The sequence below is a fragment of the Peromyscus californicus genome, unplaced genomic scaffold (genome assembly GCF_007827085.1).
Source record: "Peromyscus californicus insignis strain IS unplaced genomic scaffold, ASM782708v3 Scaffold_15__1_contigs__length_86483966, whole genome shotgun sequence".
Classification (NCBI taxonomy): Eukaryota; Metazoa; Chordata; class Mammalia; order Rodentia; family Cricetidae; genus Peromyscus; species Peromyscus californicus.
The window spans coordinates 24433402-24455004 of record NW_026294447.1 but is presented as its reverse complement, the minus strand read 5'-3'; the positions used below and the strand labels follow the sequence as shown (position 1 = coordinate 24455004).

Genomic DNA, 21603 nt, shown 5'->3' with positions numbered 1-21603 from the left:
TTTTTATTCCTTTCTCCTGTACGGAGTAAATACTTCTAATCAGAGTTAATATTTCTTAGTGTTTATCATTAGCATCTCTAAAGTTGCTGTTTTGAGATAATTACTGCTTCACATACAGTTGTAAAACAAAGTTTTTCCCACTGATAATATATCGCAAAATTGTAACAACAACACAACCAGGATATTGACATTGATATAGTTTGGCTGCAGAACATTTCTGTCATGGCAAGCACCCCACACACTATTATTCATGTACAGTTACATCAGCTTCTCTTGTCCCTAGAGTGAGCAAGCGATATATCTCCTGGGGTGCTGGGGATTGCCACTTTTTAGGTCATGATTGTTAAGCTAGTTTTCCATTTTCTGAAACATACATATGACTTGAAGTCTATACTGCCAATGATAATTATTTCATGATTCTCTATCTTTTTTGTTTGTCTGTTTTCAAGATGAGGTTTCACTATAGCCCTGACTGTCCTGGAACTTGCTCTATAGACCAGGCTGACCTCAAACTCACAGAGACCCACCTGCCTCTGCCTCCCAAGTGCTGGGATTAAAGGCGTTCGCCACCACCTCCTGTCTCTTTAGCTTTTCTTGTACCTAAATATTCTTTGGACTCTCTGGAACCAAGAAATAGTAGCAAGCGGATTTGAAGGACAGAAGCTAACATTCTATGGAATCTATTAGATACTGACTTGGCATTTTGAGTAGTGGACGTTGAGCCCTAGCCATGATTAGCTTGGGAAAGAGTGGGATCAGTGGTTTGGGTGTGACACATAGCTAATAGCAGCATTGACAATAGCTAATGCAACTGGTATATTAAATATGTATTGCATTCTAGACAGTGTCAATTCTATGGAGGTTTCCTTCCCCCCTTTCCTCTGTAAGGGAATTACTATAATTTCTGTTGGTTTTCAGTAGATCAGCCCCTCAAATTCTTGCAGCTCCACAGGTCCTGTTGTGGCCAGACTCTTCCCTCTGACGACTGTAAGATTGCTTTTAGACCCTGCACCAAGTGGACTTTGGTGCTAAGTGGACTTGCCTTTTCCTCTCATGACCGTGACCATCAGTGTCAGTAACGCCTGGGCTCTGCCGGGGAAGACTGTACTGTCACGTCCCCGGAAAGCTTCCTGCATTGCCTTAGAACTGGGTAATGTGGTTCCTGGACATGAGTTCTAAGTCTTCCAAAGTGAGTGCAATAGCCAGATCCTGTCAAGAAGAGAAAGAAAGGAAAGAAAAAGCGAACCTCTTTGGTTACTTTGTCTCCAAATTTACTACCTAGAGAGTTTTGATAGGACTCCTGCAGGTTTTCCTCTTTAGAAACTTAAATTTATTTGTCAGCCAGTGTGAAAATAGGCCTGCAGATATTTAGACAGCATTTCAATTTGCTAACATATAGGTGTGTCCATTGAATTTCTCCCCAGACTTTTCTGTTAGGACAGTAACACAAGTTTCTTTTTTGTTGTTTGTGTAAAACAAATTTTCCATTTTGTTGTTTGTGTAAAACAAATTTTCCACATCAGTTTTGATTGTGAAATTAGTGGCATTCACAGTGTTATATAATTATCACCATTTCCAGAACATTTACATCATTCCAAACAGAAACTCTGTACTCAATAGGCAATATAACTTCTTATTCTACCTTCCCCCAGCCCCTGGTAACCTTTATTCGACTTTCTTTCTTTATAAACTTGCTTACTTAGTCTGTGTGCTTCATATAAGCAGGTTCAAGTCTTGTCCTTTGTGGCTTATCATCACACTGAATATTTTTAGGATCCATTCATATTGTAGAAGTTAATAGAATGCCATTCTTTTTATCTTGTAATGTTCTGTTGTATTTATATAACCACATTTTGTTTATCCATTCATCTGTGAGTGGACATGTTGGTTGATTTCATGTTTTGTCTCTTGGAAATAATTGGTGTTCAAGTGTCTAAATACTTGTTTTTATTTTTATTTGTTGGTTTTTTTGAGACAGGGTTTCTCTGTGTAACAGCTCTGACTGTCCTGGAACTAGCTAGCTGTGTAGACCAGGCTGGCCTCGAAGTCACTGAGATCCACCTGCCTCTGCCTCTCAAGTACTGAATGGGATTAAAGGCATTTGCCACCACTGCCTGGCTTGTTTATATTTATTTGTTAAAATTTTTTAAAGTGCAGTTGATGGGTTTAATGATAATCTTGTGTTTGTCTTGGTGGGGACATGGAAATGCGGTCTTTCATAGCAGCTGGATTAGTTCTTATTTCTCTACAGACTTACCAATACTTGTTACCTTTTATGATAAATTTTGCTTTTAAGATAAGTACCAGCCGGGCAGTGGTGGCGCACGCCTTTAATCCCAGCACTCGGGAGGCAGAGCCAGGCGGATCTCTGTGAGTTTGAGGCCAGCCTGGTCTACAGAGCGAGTTCCAGGAAAGGCGCAAAGCTACACAGAGAAACCCTGTCTCGAAAAACCAAAAAAAAAATTAAAAAAAAATAAGTACCACCTTACTGGATATGTCTGTTACTTCCTACGATTTTGATTCTGTGTTTTACAGATGATACATGCATCTTTTTATGCTCTTCGCCATTTATATCTTCTTTGGATCCAAGTCTCTACTCAGACCTACTAGTTTTTTTAAAAATATATTAGTTTTTTTTTCAATTGTAAGAATTCTTCATGTAGTTACTATATCTCGGGTTTATAGAATGAGTTAGGAAGTATTCTCTATTCAATTTTTAAAAAGGATTTATTAATTATTTTTATGTTTATATGTGGTTGCCAGCATGCATGCATGGGCACTGCATGCATTAGGTGTTCTAAGCTGCAGTGTGTATGCTGGGAACTGAACCCCAGTCCTCTGTAGGAGCAGCAAGTGCTCTTAATCATTGTCATGACTCAGTGATTAAGATTTTGATTTTTTTTTTAAAGAACTATGTGTGTATATCTGTGCGTGGGTATGTGCAGATGCCTGAGGAGGCCACAGGTGTTGGATCTCCTTGGAGCTGGAGTTACTGGCGCTGTGAGAATTGAACTCAGGACCTCTGTCTGCTAGAGCAATATTCTCTTAATTGTTGAGCCATCTGTCCAGCTCTTTTAAAAGATTATTTATTTATTTATTTTTATTACTTTAAGTTATGCGTGTGCATGTGGGTTTGTGTACATGGATGTGGGTGTCTGCAGAGGCCAGAGGTATTGGATTCCACGGGAGCTTGAGTTACAGGCCCCTGTGAGCTGTCTGATGTCACTGCTGGGAAATGAACTCGGGTCTGCAGTGTTCAATTTACCTGATGAGTCATTTCTCCCAATGCCTTTATTATCTATCTATCTATCTATCTATCTATCTATCTATCTATCTATCTATCAATCTATCATTAGTGGGAGAGAGAGAGAGTGTGTGTGTGTTTGTGTGTTACACCCATAGAGGTCAGAGGACAACAAAGTGGAGTCTGCTCTGACTACCTTCACATAGGTTAGGTTCCAGAGATCAGACTTGGGTCACCAAGAGTGCATGGCGAGCACCTGTATCCCTCTGCCATCTTGCCAGACCCGTGTATTTATTTTAAAATTACATGTTGGGTATGGGGCTCAAGCCCGTGGTGGGGAGGGGGTGAGACAGCACTTGAGGTCAGAGGGTAACGGGAAGGGGATTGAACATCATTGTGGTCATCGCTGCAGGTGCCTTTACCCACTGAGCCATCCCACTGCTCTGTATTTAGTTCTGGAAGGGTCTCCTGTGTATTCTAGACTGTTCAGGACTTTCTGAGCTGGCTATAGACATCATGCCACCAGGCCTGTAAGTGAAAAAACAAACAACAAAAACAAAAACCTCATTTTAAAAAGCCTAGGTCAGGGCTGGAGTGGTGGCTCCAGAAGACCTTTTCAGTTCCCAGCACCCACTGGGTGGCTCACAGCTGTTTGTAGCTGTAGTTTGGGGAGACCGACGCCCTCTCCTGGCCTCCCCAGGTACTGCATGCAGATGGTGCACAGGTATATATGGAGGCAAGAATACCCACACCTATCAAGTGAAAACCTTAAGAGATCTTTCTTTCTGAGTTAACAAAAGCATGGGCAAATGGGAAATTACCAGTTTATTGAATTGAAGGAAAGATTAAACAGCTAAACTCAAGATGGGCAAGGAACAGTTAAGTCTGAAGAAGAACATAAATAAAAGGACTGATTGCTTCCAACCCTTTGGTCACTCCTCCTTCCCTGCTACAGATGCTACCTTCTCCCACTGCACACCGACTTCCTCCCTTTGGCAGGGACATGGCTGTCAACAGTACGAGACTTTTGTGTCATTCTGTGATGGGCGAGGAAATGATTTCTGTGTTCTAGATTCCAAGATTAAAAATTTCTCAGAAGACCTGTCACCTCAGAAAAAGGGGACTTGCCCTGCCTCACCTGACTCTGGCTAGTGTTCTGAGAGAAACTGTCAAGTAGTCATGGCCAGGAGGCTACAGTATGGGGAAGTGACATTCCTGGGAGTGGAGATGTCAAATGATAGTGGATGCTGACACAAACCCACACGCACGTGCACACCATGCACACTCCTGCTCAGGAAATACCATACTCAAGTGAGTAGCACAGTATCTCACATGGACCCAACATTTTCTCAGAGAATGGAGATCTGTCTCATTGCTAGGAATCCCTATGTTGGGGCGTTCTTAAAGACCTGCCTGGATTGCCTGAGTCGTAGAAGGACAGCAGATGTAATCCCATCACTGCTTGCTCCTGCTTCTTAAATTACTGTGTTCTGCAGGTCCGGTTTATCTGTTACTTTTTTCATTTATTTATTTTACGTGTATGGGTGTTTTGTCTGCATTTCGGTCTGTGCACCATGTTGCAGATGGTTGTGAGATGACCTGTGAGTGTTGGGAACTGAACCTACGTCCTTGAAAACCAGTGAGTGCTCTAAACCACTACGCTTCTCCCCACTCTTTCTTCTCCCTCTCCAGTTTGAATGTACCGCCTAACCTTATTCTGCCTCACCATTGGCCAAACAGATTATTTATCAACCAATCAGAGCAACACATTCACAACATACAGAAAGAGATCCTACAGCACTTACAGCAAATAGGCTTTTTTTGTTTGTTTGCTTGTTGATTAAGAGATAGCCAGAATAGTGGTTACAGAATTCAGGAATAGAAAAAATTTCCAGAGATCAGAAAACATTACTAGACTTATAGTAAGAATAAAATAAAAAAAATATAATCAAAGAGACTCAGAATTTAAAATACTGGATCTTTGAAGAACTTAAGGCTCAATCTGTATGACATTATACAGATATTTAATTTTTCTGATCAGTTATTTTAGTTATGATATAATTACTGGCTGGGTTTGGCACATTGAATGTGTTTTAGCACTCCAGAAGCTGAGACAGGAGAATCAAAAATTTGGGGCTAGCCTCATCTACATATCAAAATTGTCTCTAAAAATAAACCTAAAAATACAATCCCTAAGAAAGACAGTTTAGACTCACTAGGTTTAAAAAGATAGGCAACTGTATTAGTCACAGATCTCTAGATAGAAAAAATAGAATATATATTTGGGGGATGAGGTGTGGAGAGGGCGGAAGAGATTTAAGAGAACTGGTTCTCTAGGTTCTGCAAGCAAAGTTCTCACAATTGGCTGGCAAATGGATTACCAGAGATTGGCATCATAGGGTTGCCTGAGAACAGGGGTACAGGTGCTGTAGGTACAGAGCCCAGAAGATCTTGGAGTTCTCTTGCAAGGGAGAGTAGGGTATCCCAGGAAGAAAGTGGATTTACCTTTCTTACCTTTTTGTTGGTATGATATGTGGAGAAACTAACTGGGCTTTGCCTGCAGCTTGGAGGGCAAATCTCCCCACCAATTCCACCGATTCACGCTTCAGCTCCTCTGGAAACACTCCCAAAAACACACCCAGAAATCATGCTTTTTTGTTGTTTTTATTTGTGGTTCTGGGGGTTGAGTCCATGGGTTAGTGTATGCTGACAAGCACCATACTAGCTAGCCACATCACTAGCCCATGAATCTAATCAATTGAATTTTAAAATTAATTAATGGCAAGTTTTCTTGTTAATTAAATTATTTAGTCAACCATAGTCTTCAAAAAACAGGCCCTATTGTAGTTTATGAATGAAATTTGTTAGTAAGAGGTGTCTCTTGGGGACTGGAGAGATAGCTCAGCAGTTAAGAGCACTGGCTGTTCTTCCAGAGGACCCAGATTCAATTCCCAGCACCCACATGACAGCTCACAACTGTCTGTAACTCCAGTTCCAGGGGATCTGACACCCTCACACAGACAGATGTGCACATAAAATAAATTAAAATAATAAAACAAAAAAACAGCGGCACATGCCTTTATCCCAGCACTCGGGAGGCAGAGCCAGGCGGATCTCTCTGAGTTCGAGGCCAGCCTGGTCTACAGAGCGAGATCCAGGACAGGCACCAAAGCTACACAGAGAAACCCTGTCTCGAAAAAACAAAACAAAACAAAAACCTATGACAAAAAAGATGTTTCTTTTAGACCTTATTACAACATAGGCACATTACCCATCTGACATGAAATTAAATAAATGATGAGTTATTGAGAATAACAGACTTCTGAAATACTGAGTTATAAAGTGTCCAATGACTTGCATCTTGTGATTGTTTTGTTTCAGGCTGCAGTGTAGAATCTTGGAAGTCCTCCCTCCGTTACATCAAAATGGTTTTGCTAACGGACACATGGGCAGTGTTGATGGCGAGACCATTGTCATCAGTGACAGCGATGATTCAGAAACACAGAGCAGCTCTTTTCCACATGGGTGAGTCGTTTGTGACTTAGAGGTCCGCTTGGGAATGGTCTGTTGCACTGTTCTTCTTCTTTTATAGTCATACTGTGGTGTACCATCCATAAATAACCCATTTCAGCAACAGATGTTAGAATTTTCAAAATAAACCTAGTTAACTCTCTGATTACCTGTAAGCACAGTCCTCTTTGCTGGGTGTGACAGTGCACGCCTTTAATCCCAGCACTGGGAGGCAGAGGTAGGCCTTGAGTTTGAGGCCAGCCTGGACTACATGGTGAGTAGTCAGCCAAGATGGTGAGAACCCGTCTTGAAAAACAAAAAACAAAGCAGTTTGTTTCTTGTTGTGCTGGGGATCGAACCTAGAGCCTCACAGGTGTAGGCAAGCACTTTATTGCCACGGTTCATGGCATATTACAGCAGATGGTAATCATTCAGGTATCAACTCACTAGATGAATAACTCTGGTGGAGGAACCTTGTCAAGCAAGGCTTACGGGGCCACAAACTCTGAAAACTTCTGCTTCTGTCTGTGATTTCACATGTTCAAAAACAGCTGTGGGATCTCCCCTTTTCCGTGCATTTCCATGTAATGTGTACATGTAATCTCATGATTACACCTCAATCTATGGGCATTTATTCTGTGGACTGTCTAAAGATGATTTCTTCTTAAGCTGTATAATTTTGATGAATAGAAATAATACAAGGATATATTTCATAGCTCAGGTGGACATAGGAAAATAACAGTATTCTGAACTACAAAGACAGCTTTTTACACAATTAGCTGACTTAAGACCTCAGAGCAAATTCAGAGTAGACTAATTGCCCCTGAAAATGAATTGCGCAGGGACAGATTCCCAGGTGTCTGGTTGTTGAACCAAGGTCAGACATGAAGCAGATGTGGTGCCAATTCCCCTGCTTGCTAAACTCTGGCTGATATCAGTAAAGATATAACTCCCTGCACAAATTCTCACTCTCTGCATGAACTCCTAATCTCAGTTTGATGATACAAGACTCAAGGTTCAGTCAACTAACTTTATATTTAGGTCCTGGGACACTTTTAAGGTCACTGTCCCTGGAGAAAGTACGGGGCACTTGTGAGTAGTGCTGTGTGACCCTCAAATGTAAGCTTTCTGTCAGGAATATATATAGCTGAGTAAAGACAGAGAGGGAGGAAGATTTTGAGAGATTTCTCAAGATGGAGTAAAAAACTAAGTTACCATCAAAACGCTTGTGTTCCTTTCCTAATACCCCTCAGATAGAAAAGTTTAGTTCTTGCTGGCACCGTGGATTTTTTTTTTTGCATACCCTGGGTGTGGTCTTGGAGCTGGATCTCTAAAGACTGCCGATACTTTACCTGCACTATGGATCTTCGGCAGTGGTTCAGTTAGGCTTCGTTCTTCTGTGTTGCGTCTCTTCACTGCTCTGTTCCTGCAACTGCAGGCAATCGCTTACTCCTTATTGTTCCATACTTTCCAGAATGTGGCCTCTCCAGGCTGACTTCTTTCACACTGGAGCATATGCATTTATGTTCTCACTAAATCTCTTTGATAAGAGCTTGATAGCTTGTTTCCTTTTTGCGTGGACTAATACTGCATTACCCTAAATTACTACATTTTATTTTGTTTGTGTGTGTCAGATGCATGTGTGCTACAGCTTGCCTGTGATGGTCATAGGATATATGGGAGCCAGGTTTTTTCCTTCCACCACATGGTTCTGGGCGTGGAACTCAGGTTACTAGGTCCTTGGGCGTCAAGTGCCTTTACTGGAGTCATCTCACCGACCTAAAATGTTCCAGTCTTTATACCCTACTTGCCACTTAACTACTGAAGGGCATTTTTGTTGTTTCTGTGTGTTGGCAATTTCAAATAAAGAATAATGTGAACATATATCGCAGGCTTTTGTATAGCTGTAAGCTTTTTGCACATTTGGGTAAATATTAAGATGTATGAATGCTAGATCACCCTAGAATGTGTTTAGGTTTTTGTTACTAATTTTTTAAAATTGTATTTTGTTAGGTACGTATACACATGCATGTGTGTGCAAATGTATGTTCACATAATATTTGGAGGCCAGAGGACAGCCTTAGGTCACATTCCTCCTCCTCACAGGCCACCGGCCTTATTTTTGGAGACAGGTTCTCTCATCAGGACCTGGAGCTCACTGGGCTGGCCGGTCAGAGAGCCCTGCAGATTGGCCTTTCCAGCACTGTGATTACAAGTGCAGGCCACTGTGTCCAGCTGTGTTACATGGAGGTCAGGGATCAAATGCAGGTTGGTGCTTGTCAGCACCGTACCCGCTGGGCAGGCTCCCCCTCCTCTCCTTATTAGTTCAGCCATACTGCAGTGCAGCTACACCTTTTCATTTCCACCCGCAGTGAAGGGGCCTGCTCCTCTTTGCTTGTCAGACCCCTCACTGAGCTGTGTGGTGGTGCCTGATGCTGCTTCTGTTTCCTCTCCTAGCCACAGTTGGTGTAGAACATCTTTTCACATCTTCCATCTATGTTTTCTTTGAGAGAGAGAGGTGTCTGGTCGGATCTTTCTTGCCCATATTTTAATTGAGTTGTCCATTTTCTTACTGTTGAATTTTAAAGTCTGTATGGATTTCAGCTAACATGTCTTTTACAAATTTTTTTTTTCTTGTGATACAATGTCTTCGCATATTGAGAAACATTGTCTCCTACATAGTTCTGGCTGTTTCTCACTCACTGCTGTGTCTATGTTCTCACTTAGCAGTTGGCAGGTCTTCTGATGTTGACACATCTTTGTCAGCTCTTAATATTTTCTCTTCTGAAAATCGTGCTCATGGTTTTGATTTGAATTTCTAATGATGAGGTTGTGAATGTCCTCTCATGTGTTTACTGGTCACTTGTGCATCCTCTTTCTTTGGAGAAATGTCCATTTATAAATATAAAGGCCTTTGCCCTTTTTTCCACCTTTCCTGACTCTAAGGATTGGACCTAGGGCCTTATACATGCTGAGCATATCTGTGTCCCTTAGCTATACCCCCAACCCTCTATTTTTAAACTGAATTGTTTTTCTTTTTATAGTTAAGTCTTAGGATTTTTAAAAGAGATTCTGATCATTGGGGTTTCAAAGTAGAAGGTTAAATGTTTTGGGGGAGCATATTGATTGCCTTTTGCAAAACCCAGTACCACATCATTTTAAATTTGCATTCTAGGGCTGGAGAGATGGCTCAGTGCTTAAGAGCACTGTCTGCTCTTCCAGAGGTTCTGGGTTCAATTCCCAGCACCCTCATGGCAGCTCACACCTGTCTATAGTGAGATTTGATGTCCTCTTCTGGTGTGCAGACGTATGTGCAGACAGAGCACCCATATTCATAAAATAAACAGATAAATCTTTATAAAATTGCATTCCTTCAGAACATATTGGGCATTGACAGGACTGATCCTCCAAATAGTATCTCCTTGTAGATCAGTTTTTTTGGTTAACAGTGGTCAAGATTTTAAAGAATAGATCACTTAGTACTTCTAAGGATCCCTTTCTTTCTCTTTTACACACACACACACACCTCTTTTTTTACATTATTTCATATATATGGGCGTTTTGTCAGTGTGTGTGTTTAAGGGCATATGAGCCTATGGAACTGACAGGTGTGAGCTGCCATGTGGGTGCTGGTATTTGAACCCGGGTCCCCTGGAAATGCAGCAAGTGTTCTTAACTCCTGACCTACCTTCCCAGCCCTGCACACACGCTTCTTAAACTACCTTCCTCAGAGATCGTGCTAGTCCTTCCTGTCACAAAGCACAGTTTGTGTATACTTCATATCCTTTTATTCTTTCTGTTTGTTTGATTTTTAAGACAGGATCTCGCTATGTAGCCCTGCCTGGCCAGGAACTCACAGAGATCATCCTGTGTCTGACTCCCAAGTGCTGGAATTAAAATTAAAACCTCCATGCATGGATTATTCCATGGTTCTTGAAGAACCTAATGCTCTTACAGAATGGCCAATATTTTTGCCAGAATTGGACCTTTATACAGGACAAGTCATATTCTTGCTCAGCCTTTGACCTTTAGGTGTCTGATACAGCATTTTTTTTTAAAGACAGAATCTCATGAAATCCAGGGTGTCCTCAAATTCTATATGTAGTCAAGGATGGCCTTGAATTCTGGGTCCTCCTGCCTCTACATCCCAAGTGCTGTAATTACAAGTATGCCATCATGCCTAGCTCACAGCCTTTAATAGTCTACTTAAGACTTTAGAATAAGACGGAGATAACACTAGCCATACACAAGAAGTAACACCGTGAGTTTACAATTATTTAACTCATCTTAAGATATCTGCAAGCCTTTTTTATATAAAAGCTGACTTCCTGGCTGTTATCTACAGTACTAGATAAACATTTGAACTGTTTTAGAAGTGGTGAGACCAGTGTATGTAATTACTTGTTATGCAGTGGGCCTCATGGTTCTGTCAGTAGCCAAATGCTGAAATTTATCTATATCTCTGAAAACTGAACTAAATTGATAGACAATCTTGCCTAAAATATTCACAGCTAACAATCTGAGTAAGGTGTGGCAAGCATAGGTGAATTTATTCTGATGATTTCAAGGTAGTTTAGTTAGGTTAGGTTTAGGTCATTTCTAATGTACTCTCCTGTATGATAAAGCTGTCTGTGTTTTTGTCTACATGTCTGTCTGTGTGTGCAATGTGTGTGCCTGGTGCTCTTGGAAGCTGGAAGAAGGTGTTGGGTTCCCTGGAACTGGGGTTTACAGATGGTTGTGGGCCGGCCTGTATGTGTGTGCTAGGACTTGATCTGGGTCTGCTCCAGGAGCAGCCAGTGCTCAGCTGCAGAAGTATCGCTCACGCCCCTCAACTGTTGCCTGAATCAGTGGGGCCATCTCTAAACAGATAGCGTTTAAAGTTGAAGTATGTTGAAAAAAATTGTTATTCTGGTCAGACACACTGTATAGAGTATATTTTGAGTAATATTTCCTGTGCTGGTAGCAATTGCAGGACTACAAGGAAAGATAATTATTTCAGAACCTCTAGATGAAAATATAATTCACACTTGTTAATATATAAATGTGTAAAAATAAAATATTTCTATACAAATAATATATAATGTATGTGTATAATTTTCTTTTTTTGAGAGAGGATCTTGCTATGTTAGCCCAAGCTCTCTCAAACTTACTAACTCGGTCTGGGTCCAGACTTGCCATCCTCCTGCCTCTGCCTCCTGAATACTGGAGTTAAACACATGCTTCACCATGCCTAGCTTATTTCAAATTTTACATTCATTGAATTCCTTTTGTGTAATATAATCTGGCTGTCATGGTAACTGGACTGTTACAGTGATGAGGGTTTTATTGAGAGAGGGAGAAAGAGTGAGGTGTGCGTGCGTGCGTGCGTTGCTGGAAAACAGAGGCCTGCTTCCATGAGTAGGTTCTTTCCTTCCCTGTGGTTCTTGGGGGCTGAAGTCAGGCTTGACAGCAAACACCTTTATCTGTTAAGCTACCTCAGCAGAGATGAAGAACGGATCCTAGTTTATTGGTAGTTTGATGTATGAAAGGTTAATATCTAAGTTGAGGTAAACACTAATATAATCCATATGTGTGTGTCACTGTAAATAACTGTCTATACTGAAAGAGTATTCCATAGATTCTCAATGCAGAAGAGTTGTAGTGAACATAACTTGATCATTTCTTGTTTTGTGCCCCGGCCAGCGGGGTCTTCAACGGGGACCTGAAGGGAGGGCTGGTGAATGAGAGGGACAAGAGACACAAAGAATGAGAGCAAGACAGGACGTCTGATCAAGCTCCAAAATTTATTTTACTCTCAAGGCATATATAGGTAGGCAAAGGGGGCTGCGAGCAGGAAGGGACTTAATTATGGGCTATTCGGCCAGCAGGAAATGTTGCTCTGAAGGTTATCTATCTACCCTTGTCTAACTGCCTAATTGCCTAGCTGCAGCCTAATTGAGAAGAGGTTCTGGTATCTGTGGGAAGAGGTTCTGGTGCTATGGAGACTTAAGCAAGGCCTAGATCTAAGAAAAGAGGAGAGAAGCCTAAATATGGCGGCATGCGTGTCAAGGGTCACTTAGGCTTATGGCTCCCGTCAGTTTTGGTCTTTTCGAGACTGGGTTTCTCTGTGTAGCCCTGATTGTCTTGGAACTTGCTCTGTAGACCAGGCTGTTGAACCCACAGAAACTCACTTTCCTTTGTCTCCTGAGTGCTGGGATTAAAGGTGTGAGCCACCACTGTCTAGCTACCCTGGTAATTTCTTTTTTAAAGATTTATTTATTTATTATGTACACAGAAGAGGGCGTCAGATCTCATTACAGATGGCAGTGAGCCACCATGTGGTTGCTGGGAATTGAACTCAGGACCTCTGGAAGAGCAATCAGTGCTCTCAGCCTCTGAGCCATCTCTCCAGCCCCGATAATTTCTTAAAAAGAAAATTTTATATTGAAAATACAGTAGATTTTTTGGGGGTTATTTCTAGTCTATAGAAATTTTATCCTTTATCAAATACAAATAAAATGCTATTTGTTAGAATGTGTACGTGAGAGAGAAATATTTATACAACATATTTTGTTGTGAATTAATACAATAAACTGTCCCCAGTGTCCATGGAAGATTTCTTCTTCCAGGAACTCACTACCACCCTTCTCAAAAAAAGAAGTCTGCAGATGCTCACTCAAGCTCCTGATACAAAGTGGCACAGTATTGGCATATACATGTATAGTCATCTATAGATGACTTATAATTTCAGATGCAGGGCAAACGCTGTGTCAGTAGGCTTTATACTGTACTGTTTAGAGAACAGTGGTAGAGAAAAACTTGTATGCTTAGTACAGATGCTCCCAAATACTTGGTTTTTTGAGACAGGGTCTCACTCTGCAGCCTGGAGCTCCTTATGTTAGATCAAGCTGGCCTCGAACTCAGAGCTCCATCTGCCTCAGCCTCCCAAGTGCTGAGATTACAGGAGTGTGCCACCTCTCCTGGGCCCAAATACTTTTGAGTGGTTGATTGAATCCCCCGATAGAGCAGGCTGGATCAGTGATTTAACACCATAACATATATAATGGCCAGATTGCGGGGACCCCCAAAAAAACCACCACGGAGACCGAATCTTGCATGTAAAAGCAAAGAACCTTTATTTCAAGCTCTGGAGCTTGGTCCCTCTGTCTCTCCAACACATCAGAGAGAGCAGAGAGTCCTGAGCTCAGGTGGGGTGGGGTTTTTAATCATAGCAGAGGTTGGGGTGAGGAGATTTCCAGAGTCCAGGACCCTGATTGGCTGACGATTGTCTAGGGGTATCTGTAAAACAAAAATAGGTGTGTGCTAGACTCAAGGGCATCTGGCCACCTTATCTAATGGTCGGAATGTTTGGGCTGTCAGGTACTTCCTCATCTCTGGGTGGATCTCTGTATGGTATCAGCTTAAGGCTTTTCCTGGATCTGGGTGTTGCCTGCCAGTAAGACTTTCACAGAAGCTGTGTCTAGCTAAGCCTATCATGGCTGCTGTGTGGTCAAGCTGCTTGGGGGCCCTCCACAAAGATCATTTTCCTTGCTGGTAGTGACGTGGTAGGCCGACAGCTACTATTGAGATATACTAATAAACTTCTCCTGTGTAGACCTAGGCATGGAGTAGCAAGAGAGGAAGTAATTCAAATGGAAGTTCTGTATTCTTCCTGTTTGGTAGGTTAGTCCATATAATAGGAAGCATTTCTGTTAGTCTCTGGTGATCATACTTCCTTAGAAAGAATGAAGTTCTCATTTCTGTCCCAAAGGAAGTTTTATGAAAGGGCTACAGCAAAGCTCCATTAACAATATTTATTATTCACCTCCTCTGACTGGATGAATCTTCTTTCTCCTCATGATCCTGCATCTTGTGCTAATATGCGCACTCTGACCTCAGGTTCTGCAGTATCCTCTCTTCCTCTAAACTCCCTTTCTTAGATTTACTCCTGGCTTGTTCCTCACCCCCTCCCTGTCATCGCCGCAGACACAGCTCTTTAGATATGAACTTACCGGAAGGCCTGCCTGGTCAGCTGACCAAGTATCACTGCCCATATAAATAAGGTAGTGGCCTTTTTTTTCTTGCTTGTTTATATCTTGTATTTTATTTCATTTTTGGTTTTTCAAGACAGGGTTTCCCTGGAACTTGCTCTATAGACCAAGCTGACCTTGAACTCTCAAGTGCTTGGATTAACTGACTTGTTATTATAATAGTATCTGGCATACTGTAGGTTTTCAGTTATTGAGTGAGTGGTGAATGAGTAGATACATCTTTAAAGCTTAGTGAGAAGTTAGTTGGAGTGAGGATTAACTGTACTATTTGCCATTTGTACGTGTGCTTGAACTAGACAAGTATTCTACCATGGACCTATACTTCCATACCCTTTTTATTTTTATTTTGAGAGAGGATTTCACTAAATTGCCCAAGATGGCCTTGACTCAATTGTAGCCTTGATCTTCTGCCTTAGCCTCCTGAATAGCTTGGTTTACAGGCCTAAACCACCAGGCCCAGGCTTGCTCCTGTGAACAAAGTTAAAAGCAATTCTAAGAAACCTACTTTTTCTTTCCTTTTGAGATATTCAAGCTAGCTTGCAACTTTAAGTGTAGCTAAGGATGACGCTGAATTTCTGATCCTCATACCTTCTTGTTCCCAAGTGCTGGGATTACATACAGCACAGCCTGCCACTCTGTCCACCTTCTCTTTATTTTTCTTCACTTTTTCCCTCCAAATTTTTCTAACATAGGGGCTGGGTATAGCTCAGTTGGTAGAATACTTTCACCTAGCGTGCCTGAAGACCTGTGTTCAGTCCCTAACCACAAATAAACTGGGTGTGGTGGCACGTACCTGTAACCTAGCACTGGGAAGTAAAGGCAAGGAGAGGGCCAGGAGTTCAAAGTTACCCTCAGTCGCTCAATGTTGTGAGTTCTGGGTCATCCTCAACTATGGAATGAGCTCAAAACCAGCCCAAATTATCCCTGTCTCGGAAAAAGAAAGTGTGTGTGTGTGTGTGTGTGTGTGTGTGTGTGTGTGTGTGTGTGTGTAATTTTTACATTTATATTTAAAACCTAAACAGGTAAACAGTACTAAGTACTTACTATTCATTTCCAACTACTTTATTCACTCAAGGAAATTTTATTGAATAAATAATTTAAATGCCTACTTAAGATTAAATTATGCCTTGTAGTGTTTTGGCTAATACAGTGTGAAAAGCTATCTAATTTATAAAAATCTTAAAATAAAACCATGCTGGGTGGTGGTGGTGCTAGCCTTTAATCCCAGCACTCGGGAGCAAATAAATAAAATAAAATAAAACCACATAAGATTGTATCATAGCTGGTGTAGTAGAACTTATCTTCAATTCCAGTACTTGGAGGCCTGTCCTGTGAGTTCAAGGCCAGATAGAGCTATATATTGAGACCCTGCTTCAAAAGAAAAAGAGAAAGAAAGAGTCTATTACTATAATGTGCAAAGAAATAGTTTCAAGAATCTGATGTTCTTAAATGACTAACTGATTTGGGTCTGTTCTTCTTTTTAGGAAGAAAAAAGATGCAATTGACCCATTACTCTTCAGGTACAAGGTGCAGCCCACTAAAAAGGAAATGTATGAGTCTGCTGTCGTGAAAGCAACACAAATCAGGTAAAACTCAGTGTTTTCTTTATAGGCAGGCTTCTAAGTGAGAGTATTTAGAATGAGTGGATAGTGTTGCAAATGATTGATTCTGTTTTCAAATAAGTATGTTTTTGTATTAATTGGTAATAAAATGGACCTTGAGCTCCTGGTTTGAATTACTAATTCCAAATCATTTCCAAGCTAATGAATTAAGGACTTTATTAGTAGATATCCATTATACAAAATATAAGTCACTTTGCCATTTTGTGTGTGTACGTCATGTTCCTTGTATCATCTCATTTTCCTCTCTTGCTTCCCACACTAGTCCCCTTCCTCTTCCCCAATAGTCCCCCTCCTCTTCCCACACTAGTCCCCTTCCTCTTCCCACACTAGTCCCCTTCCTCTTCCCCAATAGTCCCCTCCTCTTCCCACACTAGTCCCCTTCCTCTTCCCCAATAGTCCCCCTCCTCTTCCCACACTAGTCCCCTTCCTCTTCCCACACTAGTCCCCTTCCTCTTCCCCAATAGTCCCCTCCTCTTCCCACACTAGTCCCCTTCCTCTTCCCCAATAGTCCCCCTCCTCTTCCCACACTAGTCCCCTTCCTCTTCCCCAATAGTCCCCTTCCTCTTCCCACACTAGTCCCCTTCCTCTTCCCACACTAGTCCCCTTCCTCTTCCCCAATAGTCCCCTTCCTCTTCCCACACTAGTCCCCTTCCTCTTCCCCAATAGTCCCCTTCCTCTTCCCACACTAGTCCCCTTCCTCTTCCCCAATAGTCCCCTTCCTCTTCCCCAATAGTCCCCTTCCTCTTCCCCAATAGTCCCCTTCCTCTTCCCACACTAGTCCCCTTCCTCTTCCCCAATAGTCCCCTCCTCTTCCCACACTAGTCCCCTTCCTCTTCCCACACTAGTCCCCTTCCTCTTCCCACACTAGTCCCCTTCCTCTTCCCACACTAGTCCCCTTCCTCTTCCCCAATAGTCCCCTTCCTCTTCCCACACTAGTCCCCTTCCTCTTCCCACACTAGTCCCCTTCCTCTTCCCCAATAGTCCCCTCCTCTTCCCACACTAGTCCCCTTCCTCTTCCCCAATAGTCCCCTTCCTCTTCCCCAATAGTCCCCTCCTCTTCCCACACTAGTCCCCTTCCTCTTCCCCAATAGTCCCCTTCCTCTTCCCCAATAGTCCCCTTCCTCTTCCCCAATAGTCCCCTTCCTCTTCCCACACTAGTCCCCTTCCTCTTCCCCAATAGTCCCCTCCTCTTCCCACACTAGTCCCCTTCCTCTTCCCACACTAGTCCCCTTCCTCTTCCCCAATAGTCCCCTTCCTCTTCCCACACTAGTCCCCTTCCTCTTCCCACACTAGTCCCCTTCCTCTTCCCACACTAGTCCCCTTCCTCTTCCCACACTAGTCCCCTTCCTCTTCCCCAATAGTCCCCTTCCTCTTCCCCAATAGTCCCCTTCCTCTTCCCACACTAGTCCCCTTCCTCTTCCCACACTAGTCCCCTTCCTCTTCCCCAATAGTCCCCTTCCTCTTCCCCAATAGTCCCCTTCCTCTTCCCACACTAGTCCCCTTCCTCTTCCCACACTAGTCCCCTTCCTCTTCCCACACTAGTCCCCTTCCTCTTCCCCAATAGTCCCCTTCCTCTTCCCCAATAGTCCCCTCCTCTTCCCACACTAGTCCCCTTCCTCTTCCCACACTAGTCCCCTTCCTCTTCCCACACTAGTCCCCTTCCTCTTCCCACACTAGTCCCCTTCCTCTTCCCCAATAGTCCCCTCCTCTTCCCACACTAGTCCCCTTCCTCTTCCCCAATAGTCCCCTTCCTCTTCCCCAATAGTCCCCTTCCTCTTCCCACACTAGTCCCCTTCCTCTTCCCACACTAGTCCCCTTCCTCTTCCCCAATAGTCCCCTTCCTCTTCCCACACTAGTCCCCTTCCTCTTCCCCAATAGTCCCCTCCTCTTCCCACACTAGTCCCCTTCCTCTTCCCCAATAGTCCCCTTCCTCTTCCCCAATAGTCCCCTTCCTCTTCCCACACTAGTCCCCTTCCTCTTCCCCAATAGTCCCCTTCCTCTTCCCCAATAGTCCCCTTTCTCTTCCCCAATAGTCCCCTTCCTCTTCCCCAATAGTCCCCTTCCTCTTCCCACACTAGTCCCCTTCCTCTTCCCCAATAGTCCCCTTCCTCTTCCCACACTAGTCCCCTTCCTCTTCCCCAATAGTCCCCTTCCTCTTCCCACACTAGTCCCCTTCCTCTTCCCCAATAGTCCCCTTCCTCTTCCCACACTAGTCCCCTTCCTCTTCCCCAATAGTCCCCTTCCTCTTCCCCAATAGTCCCCTTCCTCTTCCCACACTAGTCCCCTTCCTCTTCCCCAATAGTCCCCTTCCTCTTCCCCAATAGTCCCCTTCCTCTTCCCACACTAGTCCCCTTCCTCTTCCCCAATAGTCCCCTCCTCTTCCCACACTAGTCCCCTTCCTCTTCCCACACTAGTCCCCTTCCTCTTCCCCAATAGTCCCCTTCCTCTTCCCCAATAGTCCCCTTCCTCTTCCCACACTAGTCCCCTTCCTCTTCCCCAATAGTCCCCTTCCTCTTCCCCAATAGTCCCCTTTCTCTTCCCCAATAGTCCCCTTCCTCTTCCCCAATAGTCCCCTTCCTCTTCCCACACTAGTCCCCTTCCTCTTCCCCAATAGTCCCCTTCCTCTTCCCACACTAGTCCCCTTCCTCTTCCCCAATAGTCCCCTTCCTCTTCCCACACTAGTCCCCTTCCTCTTCCCCAATAGTCCCCTTCCTCTTCCCACACTAGTCCCCTTCCTCTTCCCCAATAGTCCCCTTCCTCTTCCCCAATAGTCCCCTTCCTCTTCCCACACTAGTCCCCTTCCTCTTCCCCAATAGTCCCCTCCTCTTCCCCAATAGTCCCCTTCCTCTTCCCCAATAGTCCCCTTCCTCTTCCCACACTAGTCCCCTTCCTCTTCCCCAATAGTCCCCTCCTCTTCCCACACTAGTCCCCTTCCTCTTCCCACACTAGTCCCCTTCCTCTTCCCCAATAGTCCCCTTCCTCTTCCCACACTAGTCCCCTTCCTCTTCCCACACTAGTCCCCTTCCTCTTCCCCAATAGTCCCCTCCTCTTCCCACACTAGTCCCCTTCCTCTTCCCCAATAGTCCCCTTCCTCTTCCCCAATAGTCCCCTTCCTCTTCCCACACTAGTCCCCTTCCTCTTCCCACACTAGTCCCCTTCCTCTTCCCCAATAGTCCCCTTCCTCTTCCCACACTAGTCCCCTTCCTCTTCCCCAATAGTCCCACACTAGTCCCCTTCCTCTTCCCCAATAGTCCCCTTCCTCTTCCCACACTAGTCCCCTTCCTCTTCCCCAATAGTCCCCTTCCTCTTCCCCAATAGTCCCCTTCCTCTTCCCACACTAGTCCCCTTCCTCTTCCCCAATAGTCCCCTTCCTCTTCCCACACTAGTCCCCTTCCTCTTCCCCAATAGTCCCCTTCCTCTTCCCACACACTAGTCCCCTTCCTCTTCCCCAATAGTCCCCTTCCTCTTCCCACACTAGTCCCCTTCCTCTTCCCCAATAGTCCCCTTCCTCTTCCCCAATAGTCCCCTTCCTCTTCCCACACTAGTCCCCTTCCTCTTCCCCAATAGTCCCCTTCCTCTTCCCCAATAGTCCCCTTCCTCTTCCCACACTAGTCCCCTTCCTCTTCCCCAATAGTCCCCTCCTCTTCCCACACTAGTCCCCTTCCTCTTCCCACACTAGTCCCCTTCCTCTTCCCCAATAGTCCCCTTCCTCTTCCCACACTAGTCCCCTTCCTCTTCCCACACTAGTCCCCTTCCTCTTCCCACACTAGTCCCCTTCCTCTTCCCCAATAGTCCCCTTCCTCTTCCCACACTAGTCCCCTTCCTCTTCCCACACTAGTCCCCTTCCTCTTCCCACACTAGTCCCCTTCCTCTTCCCCAATAGTCCCCTTCCTCTTCCCCAATAGTCCCCTTCCACTTACGTGGTTACGTTCATTTAATTCCCATTGATAGTGTATATGGACCCCTCCCCCCATGTTCACTAGTGTTTGTTTCCTTTGTAAAGTGTGTTTTGGGGTTTTTGGGGGTTGCTGTTGTTTTTTTTTTTTGGGGGGGGGGACAGGGTATCATTGTGTAGTTTTGGCAGGCCTGGAACTCTATGTAAACCAGACGGGTCTTAAACACAAACTCAGACCTGCTTGCCTGTGCTTAAAGAGTGGAGCACCATGACTGCCCATGCATTCTATGTTAAATACTTACATTAGTTATGTGTGTCTGTGTGGGGTATGTGTACATTCCTGCAGCTGCTCATGGATGCCAGAGTGTTAGATCACCCTCAAACTGGAGTTACAGGCTTGCTGTGAGCCAATTGACCTGAGTACTGACAACCAAACCTGAGTCCTGCAAGAACAATACATTCCCCTAACCACTGAGCCCTCTCTCCGGCCCGTTTTGTTTTCTTTTCTTTTCTTTCTTGGCTAAATGGAACCTCAATGTAGTTTTAATATGCATTTTCTTTTTTTTTTTTTTTTTTTCCCTTGAGACAGGGTTTCTCTGTGTAGCTTTGTGCCTTTTCCTGGAACTCACTTGGTAGCCCAGGCTGGCCTTGAACTCACAGAGATCCTCCTGGCTCTGCCTCCCAAGTGCTGGGATTAAAGGCGTGCGCCACCACCATTTTCATGATGAGCAAGGATGTTGATAATTGTTTCATGTATATTGGCCATTTGTATTTCTTCAAGGACTGTTCAATTCAGTTACTTGTTGATTGTATATTGTATTATTTAGCTTGTGTAATGGTGTAGTTGTGGGTATATGTACTTGTGTGTATGTGGAGGCCAGAAGTCAACTTGGGGTATCATTCCTCAGGAGCCTTCTCTGCTCTTGCTTTTTATTATTATCTTTTTAGATTATAATCACAGCATTTCTTTTTTCCCTCTTCTCCCCCCAAACTTACCTCCCATACACCCCTCCCCACTCTCCTTCAAATTAATGGTCTCTTTTTCCCATTAATTTTTATTCTATACATATATGTATATACACATATTCCTAAATATAACTGTGTTGAGTCCATACATCTTACTTGTATGGATGGGTTCAGGACTGTCACTTGGTGTGCTCTTCTCTGGGGAGGACCGCCTCTCCCACTCCCAGCTTTACTCAGCTGTCTGCAGTTCTTTATTGTCTCTGTGTATAACCTAAAACCCTAGGGTGCCAAAGACCTGCCTCGGCAGGGGGCCTCAGGTCCCATAGAGGATGTGTG

The 21603-nt window shown here is 43.8% G+C and overlaps 1 protein-coding gene across 4 annotated transcripts in view; it reads left to right on the top strand.

Annotated features, from left to right (window-relative positions):
* Window positions 1-21603, top strand: part of Baz1a (bromodomain adjacent to zinc finger domain 1A) — a 90360-nt gene that overhangs the window by 21918 nt on the left and 46839 nt on the right. For all 4 annotated transcript variants that reach the window (XM_052738533.1, XM_052738531.1, XM_052738534.1 and 1 more), the window contains exons 4-5: window positions 6626-6769; window positions 16269-16370. In XM_052738533.1, the coding sequence (XP_052594493.1) occupies window positions 6626-6769; window positions 16269-16370 (246 nt within the window). The remainder of the gene's footprint in view (window positions 1-6625; window positions 6770-16268; window positions 16371-21603) is intronic.